At 40.9% G+C, this 23,827-nt stretch overlaps 3 protein-coding genes across 5 annotated transcripts in view; 1 reads left to right on the top strand and 2 right to left on the bottom strand.

The window, feature by feature from the left end:
* Positions 1-435, bottom strand: part of thbs4a (thrombospondin 4a) — a 60,476-nt gene extending 60,041 nt beyond the window's left edge. Inside the window, exon 1 of the mRNA XM_060906986.1 lies at positions 370-435. The gene's annotated coding sequence lies outside the window, so the exon portion shown is untranslated. The remainder of the gene's footprint in view (positions 1-369) is intronic.
* Positions 1-8,962, top strand: part of mtx3 (metaxin 3) — a 33,518-nt gene extending 24,556 nt beyond the window's left edge. For 2 of the 3 annotated variants that reach the window (XM_060906987.1, XM_060906988.1), the window contains 2 exons: positions 416-504; positions 6,011-8,962. In XM_060906987.1, the coding sequence (XP_060762970.1) occupies positions 416-504; positions 6,011-6,121 (200 nt within the window). In that variant the 3' untranslated portion in view covers positions 6,122-8,962. The remainder of the gene's footprint in view (positions 1-415; positions 505-6,010) is intronic. The other variant, XM_060906989.1, reaches the window with a different exon arrangement.
* A 7,229-nt stretch (positions 8,963-16,191) lies between these two features.
* The window catches only part of cmya5 (cardiomyopathy associated 5), a 30,325-nt gene continuing 22,689 nt past the window's right edge, over positions 16,192-23,827 (bottom strand). The window contains exons 10-13 of the mRNA XM_060907864.1: positions 19,966-20,099; positions 19,683-19,797; positions 17,159-17,335; positions 16,192-17,062 (exon numbers count right to left, since the gene is read on the bottom strand). Of these exons, the coding sequence (XP_060763847.1) occupies positions 16,810-17,062; positions 17,159-17,335; positions 19,683-19,797; positions 19,966-20,099 (679 nt within the window). The 3' untranslated portion in view covers positions 16,192-16,809. The remainder of the gene's footprint in view (positions 17,063-17,158; positions 17,336-19,682; positions 19,798-19,965; positions 20,100-23,827) is intronic.

Genomic DNA, 23,827 nt, shown 5'->3' with positions numbered 1-23,827 from the left:
GCGGGAAAAATATCAGTTGGATTACAGAAAACTAAATAAATTGTAAGCTAAAATATGAAGGTCGTGAAACAGCCTTTCCTGTACTTGGTGTAATGGATCATTTATTCCTAACAGTGTCTGTGTTCTGAAAAGAGACCGTCTAATCTCAACCATCAGATCCCTGATTTCATTCCATTCACTTTTCTAATAACCACAAATTCATCTGCTTTTAATAAATCCTGAGCATTCACTTCCTTTTAGCACTGAACAGTATTATCCACAGCTTAGCAAAGTGCACTCGTCTTGGACAGTTATGCAACATGCTGTGCATCTGTTTGGCAATTCTTTGTACTAATATTTCTTCCATGAACAAATTGTACATTCTCTTACAAATTCAGCCTTCTTTCTTCTTCTCTTCCCCTCTCCTTCTCGCTAGGCTCTCTTCCCACTAGCCAGGACGCAGTCGATGCAAACCTCCAGAAACTGACGCAGCTTGTTAACAAAGAGTCCAACCTTATTGAAAAGGTCCTGCTTAAACCTGCTTGCAGTTTTCTTTGAGATTGTTTGTTTCGAGCTGAACAGCAGCAGCCAGCTGTCTGTTCACCACTCGGTTCAGTAAACTGTGTGTCTATTCGAGCTGTCAAAATGAACTTCACACTTGAATTTTTGTAACACTTACTTGTTCACAGGCAAGAAAAATATCCACAGTCGGATATTCAAGATCCCGTGTTTTAGTCTCCTGTGTCTAAAAGTAAATGCATGCAATTTATGAAACCATTTTTTTTTTGTATTGACGTCTTAATTTTCTAACTGAATTAAATAAAGTATATCAGATACTGTATATCCCATTCAGCTATAAGGAACGAGTCAAAGACGAGTAGCTGAATGGAATATATATGATGTACCACAAAAAAGCCATTATTATTATACATACACATTTGATGGAACAATTATAGATTTTACAAAAAGTTAAGAACAGGAGGGTAACTTATCAATACTGAATACTGATTCTGATCAAATGTAATTCAATGTTCTGTCAATCCAATGTACAAAGTCAAAGTTCTAACAATAAAAATGGTACGAATTCAAAAAGCCTGAACAACAACCCAACTTACAGTGGGGCAAAAAAGTATTTAGTCAGTCACCAATTGTGCAAGTTCTCCCACTTAAAAAGATGAGAGAGGCCTGTAATTTTCATCATAGGTATACCTCAACTATGAGAGACAAAATGAGGAAAAAAATCCAGAAAATCACATTGTCTGATTTTTAAATAATTTATTTGCAAATTATGGTGGAAAATAAGTATTTGGTCAATAACAAAAGTTCATCTCAATACTTTGTTATATACCCTTTGTTGGCAATGACAGAGGTCAAACGTTTTCTGTAAGTCTTCACAAGGTTTTCACACACTGTTGCTGGTATTTTGGCCCATTCCTCCATGCAGATCTCCTCTAGAGCAGTGATGTTTTGGGGCTGTCGCTGGGCAACACGGACTTTCAACTCCCTCCAAAGATTTTCTATGGGGTTGAGATCTGGAGACTGGCTCGGCCACTCCAGGACCATGAAATGCTTCTTACGAAGCCACTCCTTCGTTGCCCGGGCGGTGTGTTTGGGATCATTGTCATGCTGAAAGACCCAGCCACGTTTCATCTTCAATGCCCTTGCTGATGGAAGGAGGTTTTCACTCAAAATCTCACGATACATGGCCCCATTCATCCTTTCCTTTACATGGATCAGTCGTCCTGGTCCCTTTGCAGAAAAACAGCCCCAAAGCATGATGTTTCCACCCCCATGCTTCACAGTAGGTATGGTGTTCTTTGGATGCAACTCAGCATTCTTTCTCCTCCAAACACGACAAGTTGAGTTTTTACCAAAAAGTTCTATTTTGTTTTCATCTGACCATATGACATTCTCCCAATCCTCTTCTGGATCATCCAAATGCTCTCTAGCAAACTTCAGACGGGCCTGGACATGTACTGGCTTAAGCAGGGAGACACATCTGGCACTGCAGGATTTGAGTCCCTGGCGGCATAGTGTGTTACTGATGGTAGCCTTTGTTACTTCGGTCCCAGCTCTCTGCAGGTCATTCACTAGGTCCCCCCGTGTGGTTCTGGGTTTTTTGCTCACCGTTCTTGTGATCATTTTGACCCCACGGGGTGAGATCTTGCGTGGAGCCCCAGATCGAGGGAGATTATAAGTGGTCTTGTATGTCTTCCATTTTCTAATAATTGCTCCCACAGTTGATTTCTTCCCACCAAGCTGCTTACCTATTGCAGATTCAGTCTTCCCAGCCTGGTGCAGGTCTACAATTTTGTTTCTGGTGTCCTTTGACAGCTCTTTGGTCTTGGCCATAGTGGAGTTTGGAGTGTGACTGTTTGAGGTTGTGGACAGGTGTCTTTTATACTGATAACGAGTTCAAACACGTGTCATTGATACAGGTAATGAGTGGAGGACAGAGGAGCCTCTTAAAGAGGAAGTTACAGGTCTGTGAGAGCCAGAAATCTTGCTTGTTTGTAGGTGACCAAATACTTATTTTACCAAGGAATTTACCAATTAATTCATTAAAAATCCTACAATGTAATTTCCTGGATTCTTTTCCCCCATACTGTCTCTCATAGTTGAAGTGTACCTATGATGAAAATTACAGGCCTCTCATCTTTTTAAGTGGGAGAACTTGCACAATTGTTGGCTGACTAAATACTTTTTTTCCCCACTGTATATACAAGCTATATCCAGGTTACAGTTCAAGTTCAAAGTTACTTATTTTTTTTAAAGATTTTTTTGGGGGGCTTTTTCCACCTCCCATTGGATAGGACAGTGCAGAGACAGGAAATGAGCAGGAGAGAGAGACAGGGAGGGACCGGGAAATGACCCTGGGCCGGAACCGAACCCGGGTCCCCGGACCCACGGCATGGCACCCCATCCACCTGAGCCACGACGCCCCCAAGTTCAAAGTTACTTTTGGTTGTAGTTAACTGTTACATTGCAGTTATTCAAAACAAAAGGGCTTTGCTGAGTGAGGTTCTCTTGTAAAAGTCTCTGTCACTTTTCCTCACCTCCAAGTAGAACTTTGACAATATTTCCTCTATTGCTCTCTTTTCCAGTTTTTCGATGTCCGTTGATATGTTTTTCTCTTGTAAATATACGTGAAGAGTATCCAGTGAAGATTTGGTAGCCTTTCGGGTGTTCAGTGCATCTGTCGCTTTAAATCTTCCCCTTTTAACGAAGCAAACCTCGCAGCCATGTTTGTGTACAAACTATCTGTCACTCACTAGCGTGGAAGTTTTACATCTCCGATGTGTCTTTTCTAGTTTTTCGATGTCTGTTGGTATGTTTTTCTCTTGTAAATATGCGTAAAGAATAGATAGTGAAGTTTTGGTAGCCTTTCAGGTGTTCAGCACGTCTTTAGTTTCAGTTTATTTATTTCGTGCTTAAACCTCACATTGAATTAACCCCGTCTTCTCTCTCTCGCCCAGCTGACAAAGAAATGATTGTGCGCATGCGCAGCAGCAAAGTTTTGTCATTGGATCTTCGCATGAGCTCTGACGTATGATGTCATGTTTTCTTGACAACGTGCAATATTATAACAATATTGCACGCTCATTCTCCGTTGGGGAGAGAGCTGTCATACATGGAGGATAAAGCGATATGATAATATTGCATGCCATCAATAAACCCGCCAGAAGGGAATAGAATACATGTTTTTATTCTGTGGAAAAAGTGGCCCGTATATGTAATAACTAAATAACATTGGCTGATGTTGAGTGGTATATCAGATATATCCCATTCAGCTAGCATGAATTGAGCAAGTCGAAGACGAGTTCAGTATCATGCTAGCTGAATGGAATATATCTGATAGACCATGAAAAAGCCAGCCAATATTTATTATTATACATATACATTCCTTTCGGGTGTTCAACGCGTCTTTCTCATTCAAAATTCTCTCAAAATCTTCCGTATTTAACGACGCGAACCTGGAGGCCATGTTTGTTTACAAATTGCCACAGTCGCTCGTGAGCGCGGAAGTTTTATGTCTCGGACGCGTGACATCATGTTGCCTTGACAACCATGCAGTATTGTAAACAATATTCAATGCTCATTCTCCATTGGGTAGAGTGATGTAATAGAACAATGCTAAAATATCGCATGCTATCAAACCAAATGAATGAAACCCGCCAGAGGGGAATAGAACACGTGTTTTTATTCCATCAAAAAGGTGTCCTGTATGTATAATAATGCCCTATATATTATGTATATGCGGAACCCATTTGGGATTCAACCTAACTGATTTCAGCTCGTCCTCAACAATCAGATGGTGGACGTTTAAATGGATCCTGGTTTACCTAAGAATGTAGGATGTAGCCATCCATCCATCCGTTATCTGTAGCCGCTTTATCCTGTTCTACAGGGTTGCGGGCAAGCTGGAGCCTATCCCAGCTGACTACGGGCGAAAGGCAGGGTACACCCTGGACAAGTCGCCAGGTCATCACATACCCCTTTTCCACCAAATCAGTTCCAGGGCTGGTTCGGGGCTGGTGCTGGTTCACAACTCGTTCAACTTGCGAGCCAGCTGAGAACCAGTTTGCTTTTCCATAGCTCGTGGTGCCACGTCATTACGTCGCTGTATATGTCAGTTACGTCGCTATGTTTGCTTAAACCTTGGCGCGAATATCGAAGCAAAAACAACACAGAAGAAGCAGCAACAACAATAATAATAATTGATGACTTTGCGTTTGTACAGCTGCGGCTTCTCGCCGCTTAAAAATGGCGATCTTTCGCGGTCTTGTTATTGTTGTTGGTCTTAACAACTCTGGCCCAGCAGAGAGTTGGTGCTAGCCTGGAACCGGTTTTTCTGGCCCCAGAGCCAGTTCTTTGTCAGTGGAAACAGAAAACCCAGTTCCAAACTAAGCACTGGCCCCGAACCAGCCCTGGAACTGCTTTGGTGGAAAAGGGGCAACAGGCCTGACACAGAGACACAAACAACCATTCACACACACATTCACACCTACAGTCAATTTAGAGTCACCAGTTAACCTAACCTTTGGACTGTGGGGGAAACCGGAGCACCCGGAGGAAACCCATGCGGACACGGGGAGAACATGCAAACTCCGCACAGAAAGGCACTCACCAGCTGCTGGGCTTGAACTCAGGACCTTCTTGCTGTGAGGCGACAGCGCTAACCACTCCACCACCGTGCCGCCCAGGATGTAGCCAAATATCAGCAAAAAGAAAATTGATCATTGTTTTGAGAAATGGAAACAAACCTGCTTGAAAATAATCTAATAGACGTTGAAATGAAATGGAAAAAAAAATCTAAACCCTTTTAATAAATAAATAAAAAAACATATAACCTCCTCATAATTTACATTGCTTTTATGTGATACAAACAGTTTAAATTTGTTCAGTGTCTCAGTCTAGAATGATTGGAATTTATAATCAAATGCTTTTCAATGCTAAAACTTTTTCAGATTTCCAAAATTCAAATTGAATGATTTTGACAGCCCAAGTACACAGCTGCCAGTTTATTAGGAACACTTATCTGTTGGCTGCACTCAGTAGCCAGTTTTCTTTTCGGTTTGAACAATTATTGGCACCCCACCCATCAATGGAAAGGGATCTTTACTGACCAGATATTTTTAATAGGACCATTATCAGCCCTGACACGAGCGTATCGCACTCGAGCACTATTACTGGTGTTTCCTGCCAACAATGGTGCTGGGGACAAACTGACTGCTAATGAAGGGTGAGAATGATGGAGGTGGTCCTGTGGTGTTTAACAGATTATGCATAGCAGCAGAAGGGATAGAGTCAATAACTCGACAACTACAAAGTGATGAATACGATAGTTTTCCTGCTTGATATAATGACCAGTGAGTGTATTAGGCTTACTAATAAACTGGCAGCTGAATGTACACACGCCTAAACTACTCGTATATCTCCTGCTATGGTCTGGGTGTGTGGTTATTTTTTTTAAATAGCAAGTGTCCGTGCTTGTCTTGCTCTCACTGGCAGCTGTGTGTGTGTTTGATAGATGGATGATAATCTGCGCAGTAGCCCTCAACACAGGCCCAGCCGACCCCACAAACCTGAAGCCAAAAAACCTTCATCTCTGACCACTGACAGGAACTTGACCCTGGCCTGAAACCTCACCTACACCACACAGTGGTATCTTTCTTTACCTATTTATTTATGCTTATATTATCCAAGTTGCACTAAAATGGCCATGACTACAGGACGCCATACTACATACACTTGCTCACTCACAGTATATTTATACTCAGTGGTTCAGCATGAGTTTGAACAAATCTGACTTTGATCATTATTGAAAGCTTTGTCTCAGCATACTCGTTTTTTCATTAGTCTCATATAGAGTTATATTATTTTCATAATCTATAAGATTATATTTATATGTCAACCAATAACAAAAAAAAAAGGTGGTTAGCGAATACTAATCACAGTAATTAAATATTCATAGCCTGTTGCCATCCTTAACACCCTTTGCCATAGTGAAATTATATTTACCAATATTCACTGTGTACACACACTGTGCATCTCATATTATTCTATCCACATTCACTGGATATGAGCAATCACACGCTCTGATTGGCTACTGTACTACTAGGCTATCAGCTCATATACCGTGAGTAGAGAAAACCAAAATGGCGGAGTGTGTTGCTGAACTAGGGCTGCGTACCTAAACGTAACATCAGGTACAGGTACCGGTACAGAGGTTTAGGTACAGGTCTGGACCTGTACCTGAACAATTTGACAAATTCTTCTGAACTTCTTTAATAATGACAGAAACATTAATAAACTGTTGACAACTTGTCAGTATCTTTATTCAAAGAAAACCGAACATAACTAGGTTTCCTACCTCACTTCTCAGTCGCCCTCTCAGTCTCACACTATAGTTAACTTGGGACAAAAAGTCATAAGTTGTCTCACAGCGAGAAGTGACCACACTAGAGTACTACAGACTACGCGCAGTCCGCGGCGTTTAACTTGCGAGGCAAAATTACACGAAGCAGCAAAGGCTGCCAATGCCAGCAAAGGAAAAATGGCTGACCTGCTTTTGAGTCTTTTTGACCAATCAGAACGCTGGATCAGCCAAGCTCTCGCAATGTCTCGTGAGACTGTGGGGAGAGGATCTCAAATCAAAGATGGCTCCGATTTCAAGTTTCAGCGCGGCATTTTACGTCTTTTCCAGTGCTAAATTTTCGTCTTTGTGGTAGGATTTACGCATCTTCAGTCACAAAATAAGCAGATACTTGGTGTAAATTTATATCCGTACAGTACCGGTACTTCATGATCCGGTATTTTGGACCTGTACCAAATTGATTTTCACGGTACAGTACTGGTACACAGTACCGGTACACAGCCCTATGCTGAACCAACCGAGGACGAAATAACTACTCAAAAACAAAACTCCAAAAAAAGCAACAAAATATGGAATAAAAGTATGTGATGGTAAGAACGTACTTTTTTTTTTTTTTTCCTCTCTCAAGAATTATCACATTTTTCACAAATTGCTCCTGTCATTTTGCTGATTTGTTTACATTCTAAGTGAAAATGATTTTGCCGGATGTTTTGTATAAAGTTTTATTTATCGAATTTGTAAAAAATAAATATAACTAGACAGGGACACTCTAACGAGTGCAAACCCCGCCTTTTCCCTATTAAAATACATTGGGTGAAAATTTCGAAGTTCTGCCATGACCTTGACCTTTGACCTCCAAAATTTATTGGTTTCCTTCCTGGGTGATTGGCAACACGTACAAAATTTGGTCCAAATCGATCCATTGGTTCTTGAGATATCTTGCAGACACACAGACAGACAGACAGATACACACACACACAGACTGACGCAGGTGAAAATAATAACCCCTCCGACTACTGTCGGCGGGGTTAATAAATGCTCTGCTTCTCAAAATCCAGTGAATGTGGATAGAATAAAGCAGTTATTCCACTCAGTCTCGTCGTACATGGATTATAGCCAACTTGGCGCTACGCACCTCATCGGCTATCAGCTCATGTACGACTCGATTTTGTGGAATAACTGTTAATTATTCACTGTGTACACACGCTGTGTCTCTGATAGCTTTCCATCAGCAGTGTGTTTTTTTTTAAAGATGCTTTTCGAGCTGTTAGTTCGTGCTGAACCTGAATCGTGATTCATTTTGTTGAACATCTCGATTGTTTTTCATTATGGCTGTCGTTATATATTAAGGTTTTGCTGAAACAGTTTGATTAGCTGTTATAATGTGGTGCAATGTGTCGCAGTCGGAAATCATCAGCCGACACCAAGCGGAATATTAGAACACTCATCAAAGCTTTTTTTTTTTCCATTCAGTTTAATGTATTATTTAGTTTAGTCTCCTGAACACGCTACACAAACAGTAACTGAAATATACGGATCGTTCTGGTTTTTTTTTTGTGGATTTATTTATTTTTTAATACTCATTACACAGTGCTGCTTTTATTTTATTATTATTATTTACTTTTAACTCCTGCCCTTTAAAGCAAATGGCTCTCTGTTGATTTTTTCCATGCGTGTGCCTTTCCTTCTGTATCCAAGTGTAATTTCCTGACCTTAAACGAAAATACAATTTTCACGTTGTAAGCATGCCAGAAATGCTCAGGAGATGCTCTTTCCAGTTTATTGTATCAATAATTAGTTGCACTTAAACAAACAAACAAACAAACAAACAAAAATTAAAACCATTAATTCACCTCACCATATACACGCAGCTATGTGCGCTTTTTCCTTTTTCCTAACGTACCGTATGTTATCACCCTGTATGCCTCGTTCGAGTGTTCATACTGCACACGTCTGTTAATTCAGTGCTGAACTCTGTTTTATGAAAACCGTGTATCTTGAAGTCCTTTCGTTATGTATTTTAAAGGCCCTCATTTTCATCAGTTATCAAAGCAAGGACTTGAAAATATGTGTTCAAAGACAAATGTAATAAAATAGTTTGTGATATTTTGTCTCTGAAATGCTATCTGAGCAGGACAAGCAACGTCCTTCTACAATGGTTTTCTCCATGAGCTGTTCTTTTTTTATTTATTTATACAAACATCATGAATTTTATTTCCATCCTGTGCCGTTTTAATGAGCTCAAAAAGAACAGGATCCAGCGTCACTGACAGTAATAATCTGCCCATGATGTTTCCCGTCCTATTTTTTCCGACCCCTTGAGTATTTTCGGAAATGAGGCAAGACAGGTTTGAGAAGATGGTCAGAACAATCACTCAGTTATTCTCAGAGCAGTGAACTGATTTCTGGGAAGTTAAATTGTATCCTTACATTTACAGATGTGCATATTTGTATATTTAAAAAAAACAGCTAGTAAATCTAATGAAAGTAGGTACAATCAGGAAAATCCGACAAAGGAAAATCCATTCTTTGGAAGATGGAGCTGATTACTGCTGGGAATTTCTCAGTCTAGTCTGAAAGCCTGGAAGTGCTTTAGAGGTGCAGGACAAACTGCTTTTGACCTGTAAAACAGATGTCTAATTCCTCTGCTCATAAGAATTGTCCGTATTGTCCTATAAACAGCAGGCTTCGAAACACATTTCATTCATTTCTGCAGTTTGCGTAACGGCATTCAGAAGAACAAAAAGAAGGGCTGAATTACTGTGTGGTTTTATTCTGTTTAGCTTAATGTGCACGTTTTTACGAAAGACAATCACAGAGTAATTCCAACTGTGCTTTCGGTTCAAATACTTTTAGTGAGTAAACAGCTCTCGAAGCTGCAAATTTGCATATGACTCTGAGCTTATATTATTCCAAAATTTGAGCTATTCGTCCCAGGGTTAGGCATCACACTGTGAAATTCAGGGCTTCGCCACAAAGTACAGATTTGAAGCAAGGCAAGGGCTCACGTTATTGTACAATGACCTCTTGTGGTAGATAAAAGGGGATTTTAATATCCTGTAAACCTGTCAAAAAAGGGTACTATAGAATTGCTCTGATTTCAGCTCACTGGGTGAAAAACAATATATAAATATATAATCTATATAAAACAATGATAAATATTTAAGTTATCTATTTCTAATCATTCTCAAGCTGTTACTGAAACTAATCACTTTCAGTTTGGTTTTACAAAACATACACCATAATTAAATACAAAGGAAAAGACCTTTACAAATCGACGATAAATAACTGCTGCTTACAAGAAAAGAATAAAATGTTTGGTTTATAAACAATATAATACATTGTGTATGCAAAAAAAAAAAAAAATCAACGTGGTCAAAGATAACCTCTAGAAAGAATAAATCAAATGTGTATTCTTATAAGTTGGAAATATGTGGACATTTTGAACGTCTCGTTATCGGTAAAGCCATAAAATCTGCTCTGATTAAAGCACTGTCGATATAAAAAAGAAAAAAAAAAACCTCCAGACTCTCACTGCTGGCATCAACATGCAAAAACACTTCTTCAATACTATTTCAATTGATAGGAGAACAGTTCTATGGACGATTCCTTGGATTTGAAGTGATCTCTAAGAAAATAAGATGACAAGTTGAACCAGGAAGTTAAAAGGCTTTTAAACAAAATACTAGAAATGTCAAAAAAGTAACTGCTCACTCCGTGATGTTTAGAGTTCCTCCGTTATCTTAAATCTCTCCACCGGAGGTCTAGAACGCTTAATGAAGTTAAATAGATTAGATTGTAATTATTCAGCCAGAAAGTAACATAAGATAATGTCCGTCCATCCATTATCTGTAGCCGCTTATCCTGTGCAGGGTCGCGGGCAAGCTGGAGCCTATCCCAGGTGACTATGGGCGAAAGGCGGGGTACACCCTGGACAAGTCGCCAGATCATTGCAGGGCTGACACACACTCACATTCACACCTACGATCAATTTAGAGCCACCAATTATCCTAACCTGCATGTCTTTGGATTGTCGCACCCGGAGGAAACCCACGCAGACACGGGGAGAACTCCACACAGAAAGGCCCTCGTCGGCCGCTGGGCTCGAACCCAGGACCTTCTTGCTGTGAGGTGACAGTGCTAACCACTACATAATATATATTATTTTTAGAGTCGATATCTAGAAAATAATCACATTTGAGACGTATTGAAGCAACGTGATAATGTATGCAATTGCATTCAGATGTTAAGAAAATAGGCAGGAGGAATTAGCGAGTGAGAAATATTTTCCTAGACAGAGCAGAAGGAAGAAAATAAATAAATAAATAAATAAATAAATGAAATATCTGAAAACTGCACAAGACCACAGCAGCATCTACTGGTCAGCTATGATGTGAACAGTTCAGGGAATTGATAACGTGAGATAAAATTAAAGGTGATTAACACTGCAGTAAAATTTGCTCAGAATCCTGAGGAACTCTCAGTACTACTGTACTGTACAAAAGTCTTAGGCACATGCAAAGAAATGCTGTAGAGCAAAAAAGGCTTCGGAAATAATGAAATTAAATGTTTCTACATTTAAAAAAAATTATAAAGAGCCGTAAACAATAATAATAAATGAAACGTAGTTAATATTTGGTGTGAGACGACCCTTTGCTTTAAACCCCACCCCCAGTAGTCTGAGGTACAGTGGGTGCAGTTTTATGCGGAAATGAGCTGTAGGTTTTACTGAGCGTCTTACAGAACCAGCCTCAGTTCTTCTGGACACTTTGTCACACTCGCGTCTTCATTTTGCATTATGCATTCAGCATGCAGCCTTCATTACAACGTTTTTTTTGTCTGAAAAGTGTCTCATGTACCATGCTGCATTCTTTTCATTTTGTGCTGGAAAACTAATGTTTAGAAATCTAAAATATTTTTGTACTCACTCAGTAATGGAGAAATTAAAAAAAAGAAAAAAGAAAGGGTTGCCTAAGACTTTTGCACAATACTGTACACTACTACACTATACTCCAGCATAGTATTCTCATAGTATACACCATACACTCCATCACTTTTAGTACATGTCTGAACATGTATTACATGATCAATAAATAGTATACATTCACCATTTTCATATTTACAAAAAAATCAACAAACCACATTAACCACCAGAACAAAATGGAAAACACTTTAAAGCATATACGCAGAGCCATGGCCTCACTTTTTGTATATAAACGCCTTGAGACCTCAAGAATGGTATAGGAATAGTTTTAAGCATTAACAATAAATCTAATAGTCATTTTTACGATTGAAGTGATTCATATAAGTAGCGGTTTGAGTGAATGACCTTGACATCTGTGACGTCACAGCAGGAAGGCTATCGGTCTCATTGCCATTTCCGCCATACTAAAACACAGAGCTGACTGCAACTCCAATCCTCCATTTTGAGCTAATTTATCGCCATGACACGTAGATGTGTTGCTGGCGGGTGCAGCAACACGACAGAAGGTGGATTTACGTTGCATTCATGGCCCAAGAATGTTCAAACTGCAAAGGTTTGGACGCGTTTTGCGAGAAATTCACGGGCACATTGGGCGCCTACGAAGTGGTCTCTCCTCTGCTCTGCTCATTTTACTGAAGACTCATACGAGACCTCTGATCTGTTGAGGAGCGTTGGCTATAAGTCCATACTGAAATGGGGTGCAGTACCAACAATTAAAGGAAAAGAAAACTACAAGAAAAGGAAAGTAAGTTCACTTGCACTAGTTCTTCCGAAGTGTGAGCCGAGCAGTAATGGCGGAGTACTCGGTATGGAGAAAATGGAGAATGAGTGGACCAGTCGCCAGATTTCTCCGCTGGATATGCTTGCCTCAGCAGCAATATCTCGCCCTTACGTGGAAGAAGCAAATGAACGAAGAACTGAAAATCAGATTGTTTCGAAACAATTGGCCACAAGAAGAGAGAACACAGATGGGTAAGATGCGACTCTCATTTGGTTATATAACAACAACAACAACAACAACACTCGTCATTTACCTGCATTTAGATTAATACATGCAACTTGTATTGTGTGTTTAAGTTACCGGTATAAGATTATTTAATTTGCTTCAGAATGTGATTCTCAGTTCATCTGATTTATTTAATTAGCCTTTTACGTTTTATCAGTGAAAATGCATGCATGTACATGTATGTTGCATAAGTTATAACACCTATCCTGTTTTAATGAGAGTCACATGAGATGATCAGTTCAATTCCATCCAATTCTCTAGACGGCTTTGTTCTCTGGCTTTATTTCGTAAGGTGGGGGCCTCCATGGCCGACGTGTTACTATCGGATTCACTTTCCGATGGTTCGAACTGATACGATTCTATGTGTACAGCAGTAGCATGTACACACACTCCAATTTCAGGACTATCACAGTCAGATGTATTACTATCTGAGGAATCTGAAGAATCTCCAATAAATCCGAACGAAGAGGCCATTGCAACCGCTCTCACCTGCCGAGTCTGGCTTTGGTCTATAGCTGTCAAAGGCCTCGGCCTTAAAACCGGTTCCCGCTGTGACGTCACGCACTCAGGGCTGGCTGGCTCAGCGGGGCAGCTCGAATGCCAACTCTGTGGTCGATTTTAACTCTCAAAAATCTATATTTTTATTCGCATTTATGCAGCATACAAGAGTCAAGGATGGAGATACTATCTGCTCAGAAATGTATTTAAAAATAAAGGTTCTGCATATCTGCTTTAAAGTAACCACTCCGTTTTCAAAGACATCTTTATCTTGAAGGAATACTCCACTGTATTACTGGAACCTATTCTTCGTTTGCAACCACGTGACCAAAACTGCTTGCGTCACTGACCGCCGCCATGTTGGAGGATATACAGTCAAACAATATGGTGTCTGTAAACAGCGTTCCAAGCGATAACATACTGTAACTCATTCGACTTATTTTAACTCACTGGATGGCCTTTCCAAGAGAGTTACATTTAGATGCTTGTAGTCATTTCTCAAATCTATTTTATAAACAATCATTTTGACCGCTTCAAAAGATCGGTATCTAACACACTATATTACATATTTAGTTATAAAAGAGCACTCACCGGGCAAGGAGGCTGCAGTGTTTGAGGTAGTGGATTGACATGACTCTTGTTCAATTGATTCTGTGGTTTGACTCGTTTGGGAAGATTCTTCAATAATTGTGCGTTTCTTTCTGCGCTCGTAAGCCTAGCATTTCAAGCTACCGCTTTAGTTCCATATTTGATTTTGTTGTGGCCCGTATTTTGTGTTGGAGACCAGTCTGGATCTGTAAATTTGTAGAGATCAGCTGGTTTCCCTAATAGAAAGAAACAGCAAAATAAAAGCAGCGTCATCAAAAAATCATATACAACTCTTTTTAAAATGAAATAATCGTAGAAGCCTTTGATTGTCTGATCACACACTCGATCACAGGCGAGTTTCTGTACGACCAGGCTATTAAACAATCTGATATTTCTTCTATATTGCGATCTTTCATCAATAACTAGTTTGTAGCACTTCCCACTGATAAAATGTTCACTGCAGACTCGTGTGGTTTTGGCTTTCTAATCGCTTAGATCAGCCCGGTTTATGTTGGACAGTCGTTGACATGTACGCTCCATGGGCAACTCTCCTGTTTTTTCTCCTTGATTAATTATAATTGCTAGAATTCAAAAGAACTTCCAAGTCCCGTTTGTCTCTAATGGAGTTGTGGCCGCATCTAATTACAGCACAAAGAGTCGGTATAGCAAAGAAACAAAAGGAATTATTGAGCGTAACAACCTCTCGAACATATCTTCTATCGTCAATGTGCGCCGCATGAGTTTGTGTATATCCTCCAACATGGCTCACTTTCGTGCAAGCCTCGTGCATGACGTCACGTGCAAACGAAGAATTCTCAGTCAACTGCCTGTGTGATGTGTGTGTGTGTGTGTGTGTGTGTGTGTGTGTGTGTTCTTACCACCGACAACCATCTTGACACATTTCTTGTACTGAGAAAAGAACAAAAAACCTTTTACTGCAAATTCATTTATAGTAGAAATTTAAGGGCAGTTATGGAATTCCATCAGTAAATGTTTATGCACAATTGTAATGACGTCTTCAAAGGTTTTTGTCAATTTTGTAAAAAAGATCTTAAACCTCACTTTCCGCCTGCAAGGATACAACAGAACAAAAGTGACCAGAATTGCTTTGCACTCTAGCAGTGTTTCCCCTACCATTATATTGCCTCCCCCCTCCCAACACGACCCCGTGCTGCCTCCCCTGAAAGTCCTACACACACATTTTAAGGTCCGAAAAAAAACAAAAGTGCAGGCACTAGGACCACGCGGAAAGAGTGCCTGTTCAAAAACAGGAAAGGGTGCAGGCACTAGGACCATGCAGAAACATCCCCTGCTCAAGTTGCGTTCTCCTCCCATGCACTCTCAAGCAATTCAAACAACAGTTAGCAATGTCAGAAGAAACCCCCACCCCCACCCCGAGCGGCAAAGGATGGAGGAGGACGCATGACTTTTTTTTTTTTCCCCCCCAAAGTGTGAGTGATGTCTTCAGACACACCCTATATTAAGTTAGCTAACGTTATGCTACGAATATTCATAATGAGATCATGTTGGAATATGATATCACTTTTTAAACATCTTCACGTTAACTAGCCATAGAAAAAGACTTATTTTTACGTTATTTCAAACGAGCACAGTCAGTCTACTACTGCACTCCTTCACTTAACACACGCATCAGAGTAGTGATGGGCAGTGGAGCGGTGAGTGAAAACACATTACAGAAAGGAGAAATAAGCTATCCGACGTTCTAATTAGAATGATAAATCAGTTAGACCTATAAATGGTTCATGTGCCATTTTAATCTCTAAATCACTACAATATAACACTTTCGTTTATGAAAAGTGTTTTTATTTGGAAATAATTTATTGTGTCTGTTGTGCACGTTAGGAGTTCTAAAATAAATGGAATGGGCGGCACGGTGGTGTAGTGGTTAGCGCTGTCGCCTCACAGCAAGAAGGTCCTGGGTTCAAGCCCCGTGGCCGGCGAGGGCCTTTCTGTGCGGAGTTTGCATGTTCTCCCCGTGTCCGCGTGGGTTTCCTCCGGGTGCTCCGGTTTCCCCCACAGTCCAAAGACATGCAGGTTAGGTTAACTGGTGACTCTAAATTGACCGTAGGTGTGAATGTGAGTGTGAATGGTTGTCTGTGTCTATGTGTCAGCCCTGTGATGACCTGGCGACTTGTCCAGGGTGTACCCCACCTTTCGCCCGTAGTCAGCTGGGATAGGCTCCAGCTTGCCTGCGACCCTGTAGAACAGGATAAAGCGGCTAGAGATAATGAGATGAGATGAATAAATGTAATGACTTAAATGTGACTTCTTTAACTGTTTGTTCAGGTCCAAACGCTCTGTAATAGGAGCCGCGGGGAGGGGTCCTGCAGGTACTGTCCGAATCCAGCAACAACAACCCCCTGAACCAATAAACCTGGGGGAAACACTGTCTCGTGCTCAAATCTTGGACAAAATTCCATAACAGCAGCTTTGGTATGACACTCTGACATGTTTAGTATTTGCGTTGTTGTAAATTTGGAGATTATTGATGCACTTTAGCGAGTGCCCTAAGGCTTCTGTTATAAGTGAGTTTCCTTTTTTGTCAGTAAAATAAAAACTTGAACACGAAAAATTGTTAGTTCTAGGCAATCAGTTTTGTGTTCTTTTCCCAGTACAGGGAATCATCAGGATTATATACGCTAGGTAGAGATTAGGTGGAAAAATAGTGGATTACTCCTTGAAAAAAATACTGTATATCATGTACAAAGAGAGAAGCCTTAGACTAACTCAAGCTCAAAATTTCTTTCCAAGAACCTAAAAAATATGGCACACATACACACGCGCAGTCCAACAGATTGCAGATCCCAAAGCCAAGACGCTACAGAAGGATTCTCCAGAAATCCATCTTTATCTGAGCTACCAGTGCTTGGCAAACTCTGGGACCTCTGTGGTCATCTTCAGCTCCAGGTTACCAGGTCTCTCCAGGGTGAATACGGGGTAACAGGGCTGGCTGAAGGCTTGCTGGAAGGAGCCCAGACACTGGCCGTTCTGAGCATTGAAGAAGACCAAGCGTCCCTGTGTGAAGTCCAGTAGAGTGCCGATACGAGCAGGAACGTCCGTCACGAAGATGTCTGATTCCACGCTGTCATGGAGCAGCTCGAACCGACAGCTGTGACAGTGAACAGTGGAGTGGAATGATAAGGCAGAAACACAAACAGCTAAATAATGTTGGTATGAATACAGAACAGTAGTGATGATATCAAACCTGATGGATGTGGGTACACAGTGCAGACACCAGGAGGCGCTGCTCTCACCCACTGTGCTGTCTTGTGGTTCTGTCTGATAGGCCACACCAATGCGGTAGGCTTTACAGCCAGCCACCACTGTTTCCCAGTAATGATATCCAACTCGTGGCAGAAGTTCACCCCTCACTGCTGGACATCTTCCAAGAAAATGCGGAAAGAACAGCGATGAAACTAGAACTCAGGACCTTCTCCGACCTAATCTCTGTCCTCTGCATCTGTAATGTATGTGTAATTACCAACGACAAGAATTTCCTGTACTGAGGAAAGCACACAGAACTCACAGTGACGTCTCAGGGCAGCTGTTTAATCCTGAACATGTGACTGTATATCACGCAAATTCAAAACCACAACAGTTAAAACACAAGCACTAAAGGCTTAGGATGAAACATGATATGGATGGGATATTTTTGTTTAACTTTAATAGAGCGGCAGCTACAATTATCGACACCTTTTCAGATTTACCAATAAAAAAGAATTTTACAAAGGTGAATTTCAGTTACAATGATTATTATTATTATTATTATTATTGGTTAATCAACCAACTGGAAGACCCGCCTCGCCCTTTGATCTTGTTGTCTGATGACGCAGCTCATTACCCGAGATGGAGGTTTTTTCAGCAATTTGAGGAAAACCTGGACATTATCGTCGTAGGTAAGCATGGTGGAAAGATCACGGACATGTTTTTACTGATCAAATTCACTGATATTTCATGATCTCTTTGTCGAAACCTACTTTGTTTCTGACTCTTTCATTTGACAGTCGCCATTTTGTATCTAAACGCACGTTTGAGAAGTCACATGAGGTGTCGATAATAGTGATCACTTTCACCGGCGTCCACCATTATCGACACCCTGTGGAATTAAGGGACATTTACAACTGTTATGGATCGATCTTTGTGTAACGTTGTTGAAGTAGATGAAGTACTTTAAAAAAATTAAAAGTGTTGTGATTTATAATATTTTTTTTCTGATTCATAACAGAATGGAATGTTTATAGAGTATTTGGAATCCGATTGCAATAAATAGAATTAGACCAGAATTTAAATTCTTAGCATATAAAAATTACATACTTGAAATTATTCAGATTTTTCTATTCCATTCAGAAAATATTTTTTTTGGCAGTTTGTTGTAAATATCTACCACATATTACAATATCAGTAGACATTTTATATTTTGGTTCGAGGAATGATATGCGACCTTTGACCTGGATTTCCATGTGCTTACAATGTCAATTGCCTGTTTATTTATTGGTAAACGACAAAACTAGAAATTAATACAAACAACAACGAATGATTAACAAAATGTGATCTACGAAAATACTTAGAAAGTGGAACAAAAAGATTTTTTGACGCAGATTGAACAACAGTTCATTTGCTTACAAACGTTAGAATTACTTCATCATTTACGTAAACACCGACATCCATATTTATATAAAATATATTTTGTACTAAATACAAGTCTATGTAAAACAAATTCTAAATAAAAAGTATGTTTCCTTAACTTAATACCACATACCGATTATTTTTTTAAAATAATCAATCATCTGGGTGTCGATAACTGTGGACAAAGGTGTCGATAATTGTGGAACGGTGTCACGTGATCTGATACGCCAAGTAATCGGGAATCAACTCTTTTGTTTCCAGTGGAAGTTTGAATAATTATTCATGCACAATTTTACGTACTGAAAGTCTTTTCTACTTTTGCAACGGCCAAAAGATCATTAAGGTGTCGATAATTGTAACCGCCGCTCGAGTCTTTCCAAATCTTTCGAACAGTTTATAAGTCTATACTGGCAGCCAAAATTACAAATTCTTTCTTTTGGGGGGGAAGTGCCATCTGTAATAGATTTTATGAAGGATTTATCGAGCTTAATCATCTCATTCATTATCTCTATCCGCTTTATCCTGTTCTACAGGGTCGCAGGTGAGCTGGAGCCTATCCCAGCTGACTACGGGCGAAAGGCGGGGTACACCCTGGACAAGTCGCCAGGTCATCACAGGGCTGACACATAGACACAGACAACCATTCACACTCACATTCACACCTACGGTCAATTTAGAGCCACCAGTTAACCTAACCTGCATGTCTTTGGACTGTGGGGGAAACCGGAGCACCCGGAGGAAACCCACGCGGACACGGGGAGAACATGCAAACTCCACACAGAAAGGCCCTCGCCGGCCACGGGGCTCGAACCCGGACCTTCTTGCTGTGAGGCGACACCACTAACCACTACACCACCATGCCGCCCGAGCTTAATCATAAAAGCTAAAAATTTTTTGCAGAAATCTTTATTGATTGAGTTTATCAGCTACCCTTGGACTCCTAATACAAGTGTGCAAATTTCTTGTCCCTGATAATCACACATGCTAATATTACATTTACTGTATTTAGAAGACCTCCTCTGCAGAAATGCTTTCCACCAAAGTTTAGATCTTCAAATAATATTATTATGATAATGCTCATCAAATATACTTTAAGCTCTCACTCGATAAGTGTGAACATCTTATTGTAGGTTTCCACAGGATACTGCACAGAGTTCTGGTCCTCAGAAACCTTCAGCGCCATATTAGCTGTTTCACTCAGTAAGTGGAACCTGGTACCTGAAGAGTTAAAAACAGGCTGAAACAACTGCATCAACACTGAGGTTCATGGGACAGCAATTTATACCATATACAGTACACACACACGCGCAATAGACAAGCAGGCGTTACCTCAGTGAGAAAAATGATCGAACTATAATGAAAGACTGAGGGGGTCTCGGCTCTAACCTCGTGTGGAGACGAGAGCTGCCTCGCTCTGGTCACTGGCTCCTGCACTGTTCACTGATTTGATGTAAAAGAGAAAGTTTTCATTGGGCTGCAGGAGGACCTTGTGCTCACAGCCTTTTATCCCAGACACAGACCTGTGAAGAAAGAGGTCATTATCAATCAGCGTCATCTTATTATCAACCATCTAAGTGCTATAAGCTGCATTTTGGGGCATCAGGTCAAATAGCAGCTGCCTGTGAAGTGCATTTGAGAATAAACAGAGGCAGTTCGGTCAGAAAGTCAATTATACATGTGTGTCTGTATCAAGACCTTATTGCTACTTCATAGGACAATACATTACAGAATGTCAATGTTATATCCTCATGTGGTATAATGCAAAACTGATGTTAAGAGAACACTCATGATTTTTTTTTAATACACTGCGTATGTAATTCTACCACTCTGAAGTGGGTTATTTTCCTATAATAGCATTAGAGACTAACTTTTTTTTGGGGGGGGGAATCCCGTGGGATGGGAGTCAATTTCATTATTCATCATGTGACTGGGTCGGTACAGGAAAAAAAAGTCAATGGGAACGGGTGGGACGGAAATCATAAGAAGTCTCATCTCATTATCTCTAGCCACTTTATCCTGTTCTACAGGGTCGCAGGCAAGCTGGAGCCTATCCCAGCTGACTACGGGCGAAAGGCGGGGTACACCCTGGACAAGTCGCCAGGTCATCACAGGGCTGACACATAGACACAGACAACCATTCACACTCACATTCACACCTACGGTCAATTTAGAGTCACCAGTTAACCTAACCTGCATGTCTTTGGACTGTGGGGGAAACCGGAGCACCCGGAGGAAACCCACGGGGAGAACATGCAAACTCCGCACAGAAAGGCCCTCGCCGGCCACGGGGCTCGAACCTGGACCTTCTTGCTGTGAGGCGACACCGCTAACCACTACACCACCGTGCTGCCCATCATAAGAAGTCAGTTTATATATTTTATATATATATATATATATATATATATATATATATATATATATATATGCGCAGTTCTAATATGAATAAACACTTTTTTCTTTATTGTGAACATGGGAATGGGATGGGTCGGAAATCATTCTTCTGAGATTGGGATAGGAGTGAAAATCCACTCCCGCATCACGTTCCAAACAGCATGTCTTAGTCTTTTATATAAGAGGTATATTCCTCTTATACCCCAGCAATTTACCAAAGATTGGAATGTTGTTATTATTATTGAATGACAGTGCTTTTTAACCATTTATTGTTACATTTAATGTTGTAAAATGTCCACAAAACAAGTTCCTTTTATCACTTACATTATAGCAATTATGAACAGATATTCTCATCCTGGCTTTTCTCCTTCTCTTGAAGCTGAAATGATTCAGCTTGTCATGTTACTGAGAAACCAGAAAGTGCAAAGTCCCCTGAATCTTTTCATAAAAGGTCTTTATTAAACTAGATCAACTGTGAGCTACTGCTCACTGATGTATCCCCCCACTCTCACTTATATCAGAATGCAAGCAATCGAAGGAATAGGAAACTTATGAATGTTGACTTCAACAAATAATGAACCCTGAAACAAGTAAGTAAAGAGCAGCGTCTCTCCCCAAGGATTTCAAATAGTATCCTGGTAAACTGTCATTTTGAAATTGCATTTTGCTTCTGGAAATAGTGTCAAAATCCACCCTGTATGTTTCGTAAATACATTCAGTCGGTAAACAGGAAGTCGATGTGCAACACACCTGAAAACGGTATACACTGTATAGAACCCCAAGCTGAAGCTTGGTACCAAATATCAAGCAGTTGTGATTTGTAGTTGCTGAGAAAAATGTTATGAAAATTTTGTAAATCCACACTATAAATACAGCTATAAATGCAGTCAGTTGGTAAACAGGAAGTCAATGTGCGTCAGACCTTAAAACAGTATACACGGTACAGAACCCCAAGCTGAAGCTCAGTACCAAATATCAAGCAGTTATGATTTGTAGTTGCTGAGAAAAATGTTACAAAAAATTTTGTAAATCCACACTGAAATTTGGTACCAAGAACCAAGTGGCTATGATTTGTGGTTGCTGAGAAAAAGGTGTTTGAATGGACGGAGATATGGATGAACAGAGGTTAAAAAAAAAACAAAAAAACAGTATCCCCCCCGGAGCGGGGGTATAATAAGCTCTAAATTGGTAGACTCATCCTTTCAGACGCAGGACTCATTTTTCAGTTTGTAGTTAAGCATTGCCAATGGCCAACACAACTCAAAACCTGATCTGGCATCAATACCACAAATAAGGAAAAGTGTAAGCAACTGGAATTATTTTTACTTTACATGGAAAGTTTGATAAAACCCTGTAAAAACAGCTTCAGTACATTCTCTCATTTCTGTCTCATCCTAAGACTTACTGTTGGAGTGCTACTGAGTGTACTATAGTTTTATATTTACCTTAAACGCTACCTGGGCAAAAAAAGTGACTCGTTCGAGTTAAATAAGCAAACACTTAAAAGCCTTTGATTGGATAATTACTGCAGTGATTAATGTGTTTCAGCTGGCAACAATTCTTTTAACCCTAACTGATGCAGTGAGTAGCTTCTCATTTTTTTTAAACCTTTATTTGTCACATGCACACTTCAAGCACAGTGAAATTCATTCTCTGCATTTAACCCATCTGAAGCAGTGAACACACGCACTCAGAGCAGTGGGCAGCCACACACAGCGCCTGGGGAGCAGTCAGGGGTTAGGTACCTTGCTCAAGGGCACCTCAGCCCAAGGCCGCCCCACATCAACCTAACTGCATGTCTTTGGACTGTGGGGGAAACCCACGCAGACACGAGCAGAACATGCAAACTCCACACGGAAAGGTCCTCGCCGGCCACTGGGTTCGAACCCGGAACCTTGTTGCTGTGAGGCGACCGCACTAGCCACTACACCACCGTGCCGCCCCACGGTCATTTCTTAAATAACCATGTTGGAAGACGTATCGTGTGGCCATGGAAAAGATGTTATTGTGTTTCAGAAGGGTCAGATTATTGCCCTGGATTAAACAAATGGCCCTTTTCCACTACCCTTTTTCGGCTCACTTCAGCCCCACACGGCTCGCGTTTCAACTACCTTAGAGCAGCACGACTCAGCTCGCTTCAGCCCTACTTGGCACCCAAAACTCGCACGGTTTTGGAGTGGGGCTGAAGCGAGCCAAAGCGAGCCGAGTGGGGCTAGGGGCGTGAGGAGACACTCCCCTGTGCACTGATTGGTGAGGAGGAGTGTCCTCACACACCCCGCGAGCACGCTGGGATCTGTAAACACCGTAAACCCGGAAGAAGAAGAATTACGAATTACGAGAATTTCTGAAGCCTTATGCGCCTCGCCTCATCTATACGCTCTTGCCAGTATCTGTTGGCGTTGTCGGTGACAACAAGCCACAGCACCAAGACCAGCAACACTAACAACTCCATGTCCTCCATGTTTATTGTTTACTATCCGGGTCGTGAGACTACCGCTTAAAAGATCACTGATGTCACTGTTTGCGCCGCCTAACGACATCACGTGACGTCCACCCACTTTCGCTAACTCCATCCAATGTGCCCACCCACTTCCAGCCAGCACAGTTCAGCGCAGTTGTAGTCGAAATGCAACTCCAACAGCCCCACTCAGCTCGACTCAGCCCAACTCAGCACCGCACAGCTCAGCCCAACTCAGCCGCGTTGGTAGTGGAAAAGCGGCAAAAGAAAACAATGAATGAGATTGCTGAAATTACTGGAATTGGGTTAAGAACTGGGCGGCACGGTGGTGCAGTGGTTAGCGCTGTCGCCTCACAGCAAGAAGGTCCGGGTTCGAGCCCTGTGGCCGGCGAGGCCCTT

Source organism: Neoarius graeffei, chromosome 24 (assembly GCF_027579695.1).
Source record: "Neoarius graeffei isolate fNeoGra1 chromosome 24, fNeoGra1.pri, whole genome shotgun sequence".
Taxonomy (NCBI): Eukaryota; Metazoa; Chordata; class Actinopteri; order Siluriformes; family Ariidae; genus Neoarius; species Neoarius graeffei.
Note: the sequence above shows the minus strand (reverse complement) of the source record. Positions and strands in the feature narration are given on the sequence as shown.